General features: G+C 32.7%; 1 protein-coding gene across 5 annotated transcripts in view; it reads left to right on the top strand.

The window, feature by feature from the left end:
• The window catches only part of DMXL2 (Dmx like 2), a 151,387-nt gene that overhangs the window by 106,864 nt on the left and 30,818 nt on the right, over window positions 1-13,705 (top strand). For all 5 annotated transcript variants that reach the window (XM_053889065.1, XM_019442122.2, XM_053889066.1 and 2 more), the window contains 5 exons: window positions 2,886-2,996; window positions 6,803-6,972; window positions 10,154-10,251; window positions 10,704-10,869; window positions 12,206-12,470. In XM_053889065.1, coding sequence (XP_053745040.1) covers window positions 2,886-2,996; window positions 6,803-6,972; window positions 10,154-10,251; window positions 10,704-10,869; window positions 12,206-12,470 — 810 coding nt within the window. The remainder of the gene's footprint in view (window positions 1-2,885; window positions 2,997-6,802; window positions 6,973-10,153; window positions 10,252-10,703; window positions 10,870-12,205; window positions 12,471-13,705) is intronic.

Below are 13,705 nucleotides of genomic sequence, written 5' to 3' on the forward strand. Positions count from 1 at the left end.
CAGTCTTTTTATAACCTTGCAGTGAAAAGACTTCTCTAGCTAACAGTTACTGTTAAATAATATGATTAGTTGTAAAAGAAAAGACAGTTGGGGTAGGCTGTGACTTGCACATGATTTCATGAATTTTGATGTCTTTGTGTGTGTTCTTGTATGAGTTTTTACTCTGAAAGTTTTGTGTGATTTTAGATATATGTAGTCTTTTGTTTTTTCAAACATATTGACTCCTGTGACTTATTTTAATTTTTATTTACTTTTAATAATAATAATGGACCATTTGTTAGTTTTACTATTGAACCATGAGACTTATAGGGACCATGAACTCAACCGTTTCTAGGTATAAATATTTTTTTACAATTACCTAATTTCTCCAAAAAGTCTCTTGAGAAGGAGGTTTTATACATTTTACTATAATGTGTGTCTTGATTAATTTGCTCTAAACCAGAACATTTTTGGCTGTCTCCTGAAACTAGATTCCATTCTCTTTTATGCAGATAGTTGAATTATAAATGATGACATTTGTGTTGATTATAAATGATGGCATTAGCAAAGGAAACCGAAAATTATTGATCATTCATTCATTCAGTAAATATTGTGGAGGAGTGAACAATGGCTATGTGCCAGGCACTTTATGTACTTTATCATACTTAATTATCACAACAATCTTCTGGTAGGTAGCTATTATTATACTAAATTTTGTAGATGAAAACACTGATCCTTAGGGAGATGAAGTGACATATGAGATCACACAGGTAGTAAGTGGCAGAACTGGGGTTCATATGTGGATAAATCATTGCCTCCCAGCCTGTACCCTTACTATTTCACGAGATTTCTAAATTTGACGGTAAAAGACTGTTCCTCAGAGCTACCTGGAATATCTCTCTTCATATAGGTTTATATACTTAAATCTCCAAAGTTTTCTCTTCGTAGATTAAAATAACTAGAGACCTTAGGTTTTTCTATGACCTATTTTCTAAATGTGTTAATTTTAAAAATTCTGATTATTATGATAAATTGTGTGCAATAGAGCAAGCTTCTCCCCAGAATAGCCTTAAGCCTTTTTTGAAAATTTAATATACATCAGAATTTTTACTCTGGGATATTAAGAAGATAAATATACCACAATCCATGAAAAACAGTTTAAACTTTCGGATACAAAACAATATGATTGGCTAGGCAGTGTAAAAATGGCTCTTCCTGGTTACAGTGGACTTTCATGAGGTAGATAAGGCAGGAATTAATGTCTCCATTTCACAGGTGGGGAAGTGAAGCTCAGAGTTTAAATATGTTGCACATCTCAGTGAATAGATTCTAAGTAAATGGATTCTTTTAAATGGAATTAGAGGCATTCCTGACTCTTTTCTTTTCTTTCACACCCCATATCCAGTCTCCTGACAAATGCTACTGGTTCTTTCATATCCAGAATTCAGTCATTTCTCACCACCTCTCCTGTTAACACTCTGGTCCAGGTCACTGTCACCTCTTGCCTGGTTATTGACGGTCTCCTAAACTGCCTCAGTCTTGTCACCTCAGTCTCTTCTCACATAGGATCCAGTGATCACATTTAATCTCTCTGGTGCTCAACATACATGAGTGGCTTGCTATCTCACTTTAGACTAAAAGCCAGAGATCCCTGTGTGACCTGTGTTCATTTTCATTCTACTACATTGGCCTCCTTGCCAATGTACAAAGTACACTATGCACATTCCTGTCTCAAGGTCTTTGCACATATTGTTTCCTCTGTGTAGAATGCTCTTTTCCCAAATTTATGCCTGGCTCATTCCCTTACCTCATCAGATTTCTGCTGAAACATCATCTTCTTGGAAAGTTCTTCCCTGGCTATACTTGATAAAATAGAACCTTCTTACTCCAGTACTCTCTGTCAAACCTACTTTTTATTTCTCTCTATAGCATTAACTTTCCACCAGATACTTTTTGTTTGTTGTTTCTGTGTCCTAAAATATAAGCACTATAAGAGGAAGGATTTCCTCTTACTCACTGCCAAATCCCCAGCACCTAAACTATGACTCACCTGTAGTAGATGCTTGATTTGTTGAATGAATGAATGAATGAATGAGTGAGTGAATGAATATAACTAATGGGAAGTAGAGCTGGAACTTGAACTTTGAGAATTTAAAACATTTTATTTTCTTCTAGAAAATATTATTTGATTCAACATTCTTAGCACTTTCTAAGTGGCAGTTACTGGGCTGGGTGCTGTTAATAGTTTTGCATTGCTTTTTCCCAACAGTGGCTATAGTTTGATTAAGCTCACCATACTTTCATACCTTCATGCAACTTGTAAATAAGAGTAAGTTTGTGGAATTAGGTTAAGATTCAGCCTTAACTCTGGAAAACTAGCCTAGGGAATCAAATTTCAAGTCTTTCATGGTACTATATTTCAGTTGAGCTAACCAAACTAGAAGATACTGCCTAATTAATGATAATAATGATAATAATGATATCATTTTAGATATGTAATTCCTATTTTTTAAATCTCACCTAGGAAATGCTTTTTAAAATTATACTTAGCTTACTATAGTTAATGTATTCTTTATTGGATTTCAAGATTTCATTTATTATGAATAGCTATGACTATTATTACCTGTACTAATAGACAATTATGTTTTCTCCAGTCATTTTTCATTTGGGAGTTTTAGCCTTTACACATTTTTTTTGTGTAAAGATACATGTTCTATATATACTATATATATATATATATATATATATATATATATATATATATATATATATATTTAAGTGTTCACAAAGGGATACACTCAAACATACATTTTGTATATATTATTACTGAATTTAATGTTTATTTCCTAATTTTTTTATTGGTTTGTTACCTATTTCCTTAAATATATTTTCTGCTTACTTTATAGGAAGAGACACATTAGATGAGTGTGGTTTGAGATACTTATTAGCTATGCGTTTGCACACATGCCTTTTGACATCACTGCCTCCTTTATACCGAGTACAGCTACTTCATCAAGGTATTTAACTCATTGTCTGAACCTTTGTGCAACTTTTATTTCATATTGAAATGAAATACTTGGATTTATATTTGTGTATAAGAATTAGCTAAATCATTATATGCATATTTATCATTAGCCTTAAGATCTTCTTGTCACATAGTACCCACTTAACTACTTTACTGTGCATCTTTTAGCTCTGTTCCATGACTTTTACTTTTCTATTTCAGTTTCTCAGCTTTTACTCGCTGAAGTCGTAGTAGCCTAGGAGTAAACCTGATAAGCTTGAGGCCATAACCCAAAGTCGCCCTGAATTTCTGTGACGTCTGATGTCTTTTCTTTAAAAAATATGTAAATTTTTCCCTGTGTTTTTTATGTTTATCTTAGTATAAGCATTTTAAGTCCTGTACTCACAAGTAAAGCTGATGTTCCAAGAATATCTGCCATCTAGAGATGCAGTAGCTTTGCATACTTGTAGCACATTGCCACACCCGCTGATTTGAGATGTAAGGATTTCTACCAGCTGCCTAATTTACAGATTGAAAAATGAAACTTTTTATAAAGTGACCCGCCTAGGATAGAAGGCTATTTGTGAATAGAGTTGGAATTAGAATCCCAGCCCAGTGCATTTTTCATTAGACTATGTTTCTTTTTAAACCAGCATCCTGGACACAGTCTCATAATTAATGCTTTAGTATTGAAGGAATTAGAATATCAGACTTTATAGTTTGTTGTTCTTGGCCATAACACTTACCCTTTATCCTCATAAACGTTCTTTGAAAATTTGATTTTAAATAGCTGTCTAATATTCTGTCATGTCTCTAAACTGTGTTTCATCTATCCAGTCCTTTATTTTTGAAACAAATATTGCTGATTTTCTTTTCTATTTGAATTATCGCTGTAATGAATGACCTTAAAACCTTGCATATAAATATTTATGTGTATATCTCATTATTTCCTCATGTTACTTTTCCATCATGGAGTTACAGTATTAGAGGGCTTCAAAATTCTTAACTCTTTTTTTTTTTTTTAAAGGTAGTTGTTTTTATTTTTAATGTTTGGGTTGACAGTTTACAGTATTGCCAGGCTAGTTTTCTAAACTCTGAACATAACTATATCTTAGTATCTTTTATTCAAATATAATTAATATACCATCTTAATTTCAGGTGTACAATATAATGATTCATCAATTCTGTACAATTTTCAGTGCTCATCAAGATAAGTGTTTCACCTGTTCCCCCACCCACCTCCCCTCTGGCAGCCACCAGTTTGTTCTCTGTACTGAAGAGTAAAATTTCATAACTCTTGATAAGTATTGCCACAGACAGAAACTGTACTCATTTACATTCCAAGAGGCGATGTTTGATGATTTCAATAACACATTTTTAACACTTGATATTATCATTTTAAACAATCTGTGCCATTTGGATAGGTTTAAAAAATGTTAACTCAAAGGTCTTTTAAATTTTCATTTTAAATGATAGTCAAATAGTACTGAATCACTTAATAACAATTATGTACTTTCCTAGGGAGATCTAACACACCTCTAATTTCTAAAGCTTTGCTAAATTCCATTTTCTCTTTGACACAGTTAAAATATTGGAGATAAGTGACTGGTGTTACAGGTGATGATCTTTGGGAATAGGTCTCAGGGGAAAAGTTAAGTAGCCAGTCTATAGATAGAAAGGCTAACAAGAACAAGGAAAAACTGCAAAGAATAGCCTGCTATTTAAACCAAAACCAAAAAAACTGCCTGTTTGTTCCTCTGTTTTTTTTCTTCTTAATATCTTTTTTTTTTTTTTAGTATTAAGATATGTGGCAGGTCACTTTAATCTCTGTAGTTACGATTTTTTAATCTATAAATTAGGGGGCTGATATAAATCCTTGTATCTCAAATCAGGGGGTGTGGCAGTGTGTTACAAGTATGCAAATCTTCTGGATTACTGTATGGCACATATTCCTGAAACATCAGCTTTGCTTGTGAGTATATGACTTATAACACAGTGCTTATATTAAAACAAACATAAATAGTTAGGCTTCCAAATATATTCACTGCTCTTTTAATCTTGCTTTCCAAACCTAATTTCCCCTGACATACATATGTTTTTTTGTTGTTTTCTCTTAATCATACCAAAAATTGAACTAATTAAATTTCATTTAAGGGTATAGAATGTAACATATTTTATATTATTCTTTATATTATAAATTTGCTGTTATCAAAAGTATACTGTATGCATTGCTATGTAATAATAACTTTTAAAGCAAAGTTTGAGTTATTTGATGTAGTGATTATTTCTTAAATCAGGCAAAGATTTAAATGAGAAAATTAATCTTCCTTTTAGGTTCTGAAAAACTACAAATTGGTGTTTCTTAAATTTTGACAATTTTCCCCTAAATTTATGGTGACAAAGTTTGTTGCATTGATTTTTGTGATGTGATTTCAAACACAGTTGTATATAAATGTTAGTAATGGGAAATTTAAGAGTTAAGATTATTATTAAAAATGGTCATAATAGTTTTTTCTTTTTTTTGAGAGACAGAGAGCGAGCGTGTGTATGTGTGTGTGTGTGTGTGTGTGTGTGTGTGTGCGCGCGGGGGAGAGAGGCAGAGGGAGAGGGAGAGGAGAATCTTAAGCAGGCTTCATGCTTAGTGTGGAGCCTGACATGAGGCTCCATCCCATGACCCTGGGACCATGACCTGAGCTGAAGTCAAGAGTCAGATGCTTAACCGACTGAACTACCCAGGTACCCCAGTTTTTCCCTTTATACTTTCTAAAGGAACTGTTGTGAAACCGTAAGGATTAGAAAAACTATATTGTAAATCTATATAGTAGTTGTTAACGAAAAAATTATATGTAGTAATGTCTATGGTCTTATAGCATGGAGAAGCCTGTGTTGTGACTGTCATTGACCTCAGACATGTCTTTGTTTCAAAAACTGGTCCATATAGATGGCTACTTGGACCAGTTTAGGCTTGCTCCTAGGCTCCTGTGGGTTCTTCTGGGCTTTCTCACTTACCTGTCACCACTCTGTGTCATTTCCCTCATGCTTCCTCTTCACCTGCTCTAAGTGGAATAAAGTGTTATCAATAGTTAAACTATTGGTAAACTTCCTTGTACTTCCAAGTGTGACAGTGTCACTAAACCCATTTTGTTGCCTCTAAGTACAGCCTAGAGCCCTGTCATTCTTCTACCAGGGTGGAACAAATTTGCCATATACCATCAGTATTTGGCAGCTTTAACTACTTTTAACTGAGGTGCTGAAGGCAGAGGAATGTGTCTCCTGACTGTTGTTCCCTTGAACTCTCTTGAAGGTTAGAGTTTACTATAAAATGATACTTAGTTCCTTGGCCAGAGGGATGAATGGGGCAGTTTTCAGTATTCAATACTAAAATTCATATTATGGTCTACAAGCAAGTGGCATTGTGAAAAAACACCCAGAGACACAGGGCCAAGATATTTTATTTTGACCAAAGCTTTCACTGTTGATAAATTTGGTGTGTGTGTGTGTGTGTGTGTGTGTGTGTATAAATGACTCAGTGTTCAAATATCTTTCCAGTGATCACGTTTTGGTGTCTCTAGTTTTGCAGAGAAAAAAAGCAAATACTTTGGAAAAAAGATGGATATTTTAGTTTTGTGTATCCTGCCATTGATCTTGTATTTAGAAGCTTAGAGTGTAAAGTCCTGAATGATAAAAGACTTCCTTTCACCCATTTTTTTTGCTTGAAAATTCTTCTCCAGGATGAGTGAATACAGGACTATGTGAAAAATTGTTTTTGTTATTTTTGGATATAGTTCTGAAGGTTATTATTTTGCATTTCTAATTTAGGTGTGTCTACCTGCCATTTTGCCTGGGCTTTTCATTCTGAGGCTGAGGAAGAACTAATTAATATGATTCCGGCAATTCAGAGAGGGGACCCTCAGTGGTCTGAGCTAAGAGCTATGGGAATAGGTTGGTGGGTCAGGAATATTAACACTCTTCGAAGATGCATTGAAAAGGTAACTTTACTTCATTGGATGTTGAAGTTAAAAAAAAATCGTAAAGGATAAAAGATATCATGTTCCAGAAAATCTGTAGTGGGGAATTAGTTTGTACATCTTGAGATCTTAAAAATTTCTTAAATAAAAAGTTTTGGAGATTCCAAAAACTTGAACTTTATAAAATATGTAGTGTATCAGTTGCCTTTTACCATATATGCTGAGTTTATAATATTTGTAGAATTACTTATGTTCTGCTATCAGTTGAGGTGGTTCCTAGTTTGGGAAAATGCAAAAATCTTTTTTTTTGATAACTGAAAGTTTGTCACAGTTATGAAAAGTACAGCATAGAGAATATAGCCAATAAAATTATAATAATACTGTACTGTGACAGATGGTGACTGTACTTACTGTGGTGAACATTGCATAATGTGTAGTATTGTCAAATCACTGTTGTACGCCTGAAATTAATATAACATTGTGTGTCAGCTGTACTTTAATAACGATATTAAAAAAAGAAAACAAATCTAAATTTAGAAAGCAAACTTTGGTTCTTATCAGATCATGTTAATTATATATGAGAATTCTTTTTATATAAAGGATTCTCTGTATGACTAGGTTAGTAAATAGCAAACTTCCTTTGCACACTTAAAATACCATTCCATAAAAGATTTTGATTTATGTGCACTTGAAGAACATATCTGTGGCAGCAAATTAAACATGCTATTAAAAAAAATTTTTTTGAGAGAGAGTATGAATGTGCACATGAGTGGGGGAGGGGTAGAGAGGGAGAGCGAGAGAGAATCCCAGGCAGGCTCCATGCCCAGCACAAAGTCCGACAAGGGGCTCAGTCTCATGACTCTCAGGTCACGACCTGAGCCGAAATCAATAGTTGGATGCTTGACCGACTGAGCCACCCAGGCGCCCCACTACAAAATTTTTTAAAGCAGGTTTTTGGAATCTGTTTTCTGGTAGATTCCCTTTAGAAAAAAAATTTATTAAGTAAGTTGTTAGTGGAAGCTGCAGGTTCTTTCAGTGTTGCAGAAACTAACCATTATTGGGCACCCTCTGCGTACCAGGTTTGTGCTAGTTGCTTTTCATAAATTATTTCATTAATCATTTCATCAGTCCTGTGTTACCATCTCCATTTCCACCTGATGGAACTAGGACTAGAGAGGTTAGATAACCAGCCCAAACTGCCAACATTTATAAGTGTTAGATTTAGTCTGTGCCCTTTTTATTCTATAGGGGTTAGGAAAGTGGAATTCTCATTTATTGTTTACTTTTAGGAGTTCATTGACATTCTCGGAAATACAGTTAATGGTACTACATTTGTGAAGTATAAATTTATTTCTCCCAAGAGGAATTCATTCCTCTACAATGGGTGTCTTCAAATTTTAGTGTCAGAAGAATCACCTGTCAAACTTATTTAAAATGCATATCCCCCAGTCCCATTTTCATTTGGTAGGTTGAAGGTGGTTAGGGATGTGCCATATTCATCTCCCTTAAAATCCTGTGTTGCTGGTGTTTATCATGCCCCTCAGATCCCTTTGAGATGTGAGCACAGAGGTGTCATTTTTCCTGTTACATGTAAGGTAGCTGATATCAGTCTTTCTCCCTCAAAATAGGCACAAATGTAAGAAGGAATTTATTCTCACACCAACCAAATAATGTAGTTTCTGGTATATAGGGAAAGTTAATTGTTACAGCATGTAAATAACACAGTACCTACATTAAATTTTTTATATTCCAAAGCAGTGGGAAAAAGAGGGCCTAATTTATCTGAAATGTTTCAGATGTTGTCTACAAAGATCTCTTTAATTTCTTGTCAGCAGTGTGTTTTGTCATTATAATTAAGTATCTCTGATATGTACATATGATTTATTTCCATAAGAAATATTAAAATTGAATCAAAGGGATATGTGAATTTGTTGCCTTGAGATGTATTATAAATAATTAGCAAAAAATGAATAAAAATTTCTCTAAAAATTACGACACATCAAGATACTAAGTTAAATGATTGAAGGCAAGAACATACTAAAAAAGGAGAAGAGAAATAAGCAAGTATTGAGAGTAAATCAGTTTCCATGATGTGGTTTCCCACTCTTCCATGCCTTGGTAGTTTCCTGTTTCACCATCACTCAATGTGAGCTAATAAAACATCTGTTGTTTTTTACTGTTATATTTCTCAACTTAGTGATTTGCAGAAGTTATCTAAGTACCTTTGAGAAATAAGATACGGTCAGTATGGTACCATGTTCAGAACAATATAATTATATTACAATAATGTTACTGGCTTAATTTTTAAACTTTTTAACATTGACTTGATCAGTTCTGTATGAATTCAGCAACTTTGGTTATATGGCTCCATGGAGATTATCAGTTATGTGCTCAAGACTCCCATGGAATTTCTAAGAACTGAAATTTGTCAGCACTTTAAAATAATGGAGCTTCAACATTCTGTATTTTAATTACATACCAGAAAGAAGGTGTCATTCCTTTAGAATTGTCAAAATTTGATTGGAAAAATACTAGAAAAGAATGTTTTTTAGAAAGTATGTTTAAAAAAAACTGGAACACTTAATTTTGTTTGTAGTTTTTAAATGTGTGTGTCTAGTTCCCAAGTCACAGTATATAATAAATATTTATTCAATGAGTTGAGAGAACTTTAAATTGTGAAATCACATATACTGTAGCATTTAGCATTTTCGCTTTTACCAAATGTTATGAAAGGTAACGTTTAATTTTCAAGTAAAGGTCATATCTATTGAATATTCTGCCTTCTTTCTCTAGTTTTCTGTGATAGACAGTTATTACTGCCTGGCTTCTAATCCCTTTTCTCCCCCTTACACTGTGACCTTAGAAAATTCACTTAACCTGTCTGTGTCTCATTTGCTTCTAGGAAGTAAAATGGGGGTAATAATAGTACCTCATGGATTGTGGTGATTGAGATAAGTGAAAGGCACTTAGATGGTGCCTGGTTCATGGGAAGTAATCAGTACATGCTAGTTGCTGTTATTATTTTTATTATAATTACTGGCATACAAATGGTTGTCTCTAGGAGTATATATTATAAGCTGCTGGAGATTGCGGAGTAGAGCCAACTTTTCTCATTTCCATGGTTACTGTCAATTGTTGGTTAATCGGTTGTAATTCTTTTATCAAATAGTTAATTTAATAGAATATTTTATTTATCATTTAGGTTGCCAAAGCTTCTTTTCAAAGGAACAATGATGCCTTGGATGCTGCATTATTCTACCTTTCAATGAAGAAGAAAGCAGTAGTGTGGGGTCTTTTTAGGTAAATTTCCTCAGTTGTTAACATGATTTAATGGAGTTTTTCTGTGCTGTGAGTCTTCTGATGCTAATGCTTTTGAAAGTACTTAGATATATGAGCTTTGAACTTGATCAAATCAGCTTACTTTTTTGTATCTTGGTTTCTTTATCTGCAAAAAAATGGGCATAATATTTAGGTTAAGTTAAACTTAAGTTTAACTTAACCTAAAGGATGGGATGTTGTTAAAAAAAATTGACAAAAACATTTTGAAAAGTAAAAAATGCTTTTGCTTTCTATTTACATGTATACAAGATATTTTGAACTTTCCTTATTAGAAGTGAAGTTTGATAACAGATATCTATCACTGAAGTTACTATTTTTTAGATGGATGTTTGAGGTTATTTTCACTTAATCTACAAAGGATTCAAAATATTTTAAATTTCCTTATCTGCTGATATTTGTGTTCTGGTTCCCAGGTCACAGCATGATGAAAAAATGACAACATTTTTCAGCCACAACTTTAATGAAGATAGATGGCGTAAAGCTGCTTTGAAAAATGCTTTCTCTTTACTTGGAAAACAACGCTTTGAACAATCTGCTGCTTTTTTCTTGTTAGCTGGTTCATTGAAAGATGCCATAGAGGTATAAATAAGAAAACATGACATGAAATACTTCTAAGAGATTGCAAATCTGGAAAGGTCATAGACGAGAATGTAATTTTTTATCTTATGTTTGTAAGGACAACAAATAACTACAGAGGTTACTGAACGTAAATAGTGGCATGGCGATAAAAAAAAAATTATAAATAAGTTCAAGTGTGAAACCTAAATGAAAAATTTTATATAGGGAATATTGCATTTCAAGATAAGTATATGCATTTCAAATATATATGTATGAAAAAATGGTAAAAATCGTTTATGATTATTTTCTTCCTAGCCATCTTATGATTCTGAACTATTTGAAGTGTGTATAGGTCACAATCTCCTTCTCTGGTGTAGACAGGCAGGTACTTTAAGTTCTTTTTCTTCTAACTGAAATTCATAGATAAGGAACTGAAATTCCAATTTATACTGTTTTGTAATGCAGTCATCTTAGATGGTAGAAAATGAATGAAGAGGTAAAACACTGCATTTTTTGATATATAATCCTGGCAGCTGATTAAGAGAGAAATTATGAATGTTTCTGTTTATTTATGAGCTCTTTCTCTTAGGATACTTAATATCATTCTGAACAATCCTAAAAGGTGAAGGAAAAATACTAGATATAACTGGAATGTACTACATGATAGAAAAAATAGGAAATATCCACTAAAGAGAAATTCTTTACATTTAGAATTGGTCGTATTTTCAAAATTATCTCTGATGTATGATTTTTTTAAATAAATATTTATAATTTTGAATGGGAAATTTAACTTAGAAGACATTTAAGGTGAAGAAGAGAAATGTTGATTGACTGAGAGATGCTTTTACTGCCCAAATGACCTCAGATTCTCAATATGAGTAATTACATTAGAATATAAATTTAACAGTAAAAATAGAATATGTGGCTTTATTTCATGTTTTTTTGTTATGTAATTTAAAGGTTCTTTTAAAATAGTAATAATTATGCTTATGTGGAAATGTATTTGGAAATTAAGAGGAATTGATACATATAAATTCAAATGTCATAAGTATATTTAATTTAAAATGAATGTTATTAATTTAAATTGGCCTAAATCTGATGCGATGTTGATATTTGTCTTAGGCTTATTTTGTTTTATGTCTCATCTTTCTAGCTACTAAGTTCTAGTTTCTTACTCTTCTTGCTATTCCTTAATCTCCTATCAAACAGTCATTTAATTGCCTTTTACTATCCCAACCTCTGGACCCCTCCCTCCACTATGATAATATAAATGGTAGTTTTCAGGGTATCAGTGGAATATTTCATATCTCTAAATAATTTTCATCAAATAGGTATTTCTTAATATCTTAATTTGTAGGTATGTCTTGAAAAAATGGAAGATATTCAGCTAGCCATGGTTATCGCCCGTTTGTATGAATCTGAATTTGAGACTTCATCCACTTATATATCCATCCTAAATCAGAAGATTTTGGGTTGCCAAAAGGATGGCTCAGGATTTGATTGCAAAAGGTTACATCCTGATCCTTTCCTGCGTAGCCTTGCCTATTGGGTAATGAAAGATTATACCCGAGCTTTAGACACATTATTGGAACAAACACCAAAGGAGGATGATGAATATCAAGGTAGGACATTTGTGGGTTTCTCTTTTTCTTTCTTTCTTTTTTGTTTTTAAGATTTTATTTTTAAGTAATCTCCACACCCAGTGTGGGGCTTGAACTTAAACCCCGAGATCAAGAGTCACATGCTCCACTGACTAAGCCAGCCAGGTGCCCCTCTTTTTCTTTTTTAAAAGAAGACTATTTCTGAACTTAAGTTCATTTAGAAAAAAATACAAAACGAAAAACAATTTTATTAAACTGAAACATGCATAACCTTTACCCATTATATAGTTCTTCCATATTATCATACAGCCATTTTTTTTTTTTAAGTAGAAATTTAGTTGTTACACATACTGGTTTAGTGCATGGGCCTTCATTCTTATGTGATAAACATTCTTTACTTCTAATTATCCCAAATAGTTTAGATTTTTTAAAGTATCTGGAGGGTATTTATTAGCACTGTTTGCAATAATTTTTTAAAAATAGAACATTTTAAGTGTTTGTTAGTAGAATAATTAAATGATTTACAGTACATCCATACTACAGAAATAGTGTGCCATTAGAAAATGAAGTAGATCAACGAATTAATATTTGCTGTATTATTAAGTGAAAAAAGCTAGATGCAGAACAGTGTGATTCTTGTTGCATTTTATTTACATATGCATGTTGCAAACACATGCATGTGTGTGCATATACGTACTGCATCTAGTCTCCCTCTTCCTCTCCTTTGTTGTTTTCTGGAACAAATCAAAAGTAACTGAATACTGGTTACTGCTTAACTTTGGGGAATAGGTGTGGGGAGATAAAAAGCTTTCACTTTTCATTCTGTGTTTTTTAGTTACAATTGAATGATGGGTATTAAGGAGGGCACTTGGTTGTGATGAGCACTGGGTGTTATATGTAAGTGATAAATCACTAAACTCTGCTCCTGAAATGAGTATTACCCTGTATGTTAACTAACTAGAATTTAAATAACAACTTGAAAAAATTTTTATTACATATTATTTTTAAATGCTAAAAAAGCTTGCATGGGTAAAGGGACTAGGGTACCCATTTTTACATTCTTCTTCATAAAGAAGAAATATTTTAATAAATAATATTAACAATTTTAAAGGAAAGGTAATAAAGCCGTTAGGAGAAAAAATAAGTATCTGAGTTTCCAGGTAATTTTATTAAAATGTATACATTTTTATAGAAGGAAGATTATTTTTATTTCTTAACGTTTTATAGGTTATTTTTTAAAAGATTGTTATTGTGGA

Source organism: Panthera pardus, unplaced genomic scaffold (assembly GCF_024362965.1).
Source record: "Panthera pardus isolate Hobbes unplaced genomic scaffold, ASM2436296v1 HiC_scaffold_24, whole genome shotgun sequence".
NCBI lineage: Eukaryota > Metazoa > Chordata > Mammalia > Carnivora > Felidae > Panthera > Panthera pardus.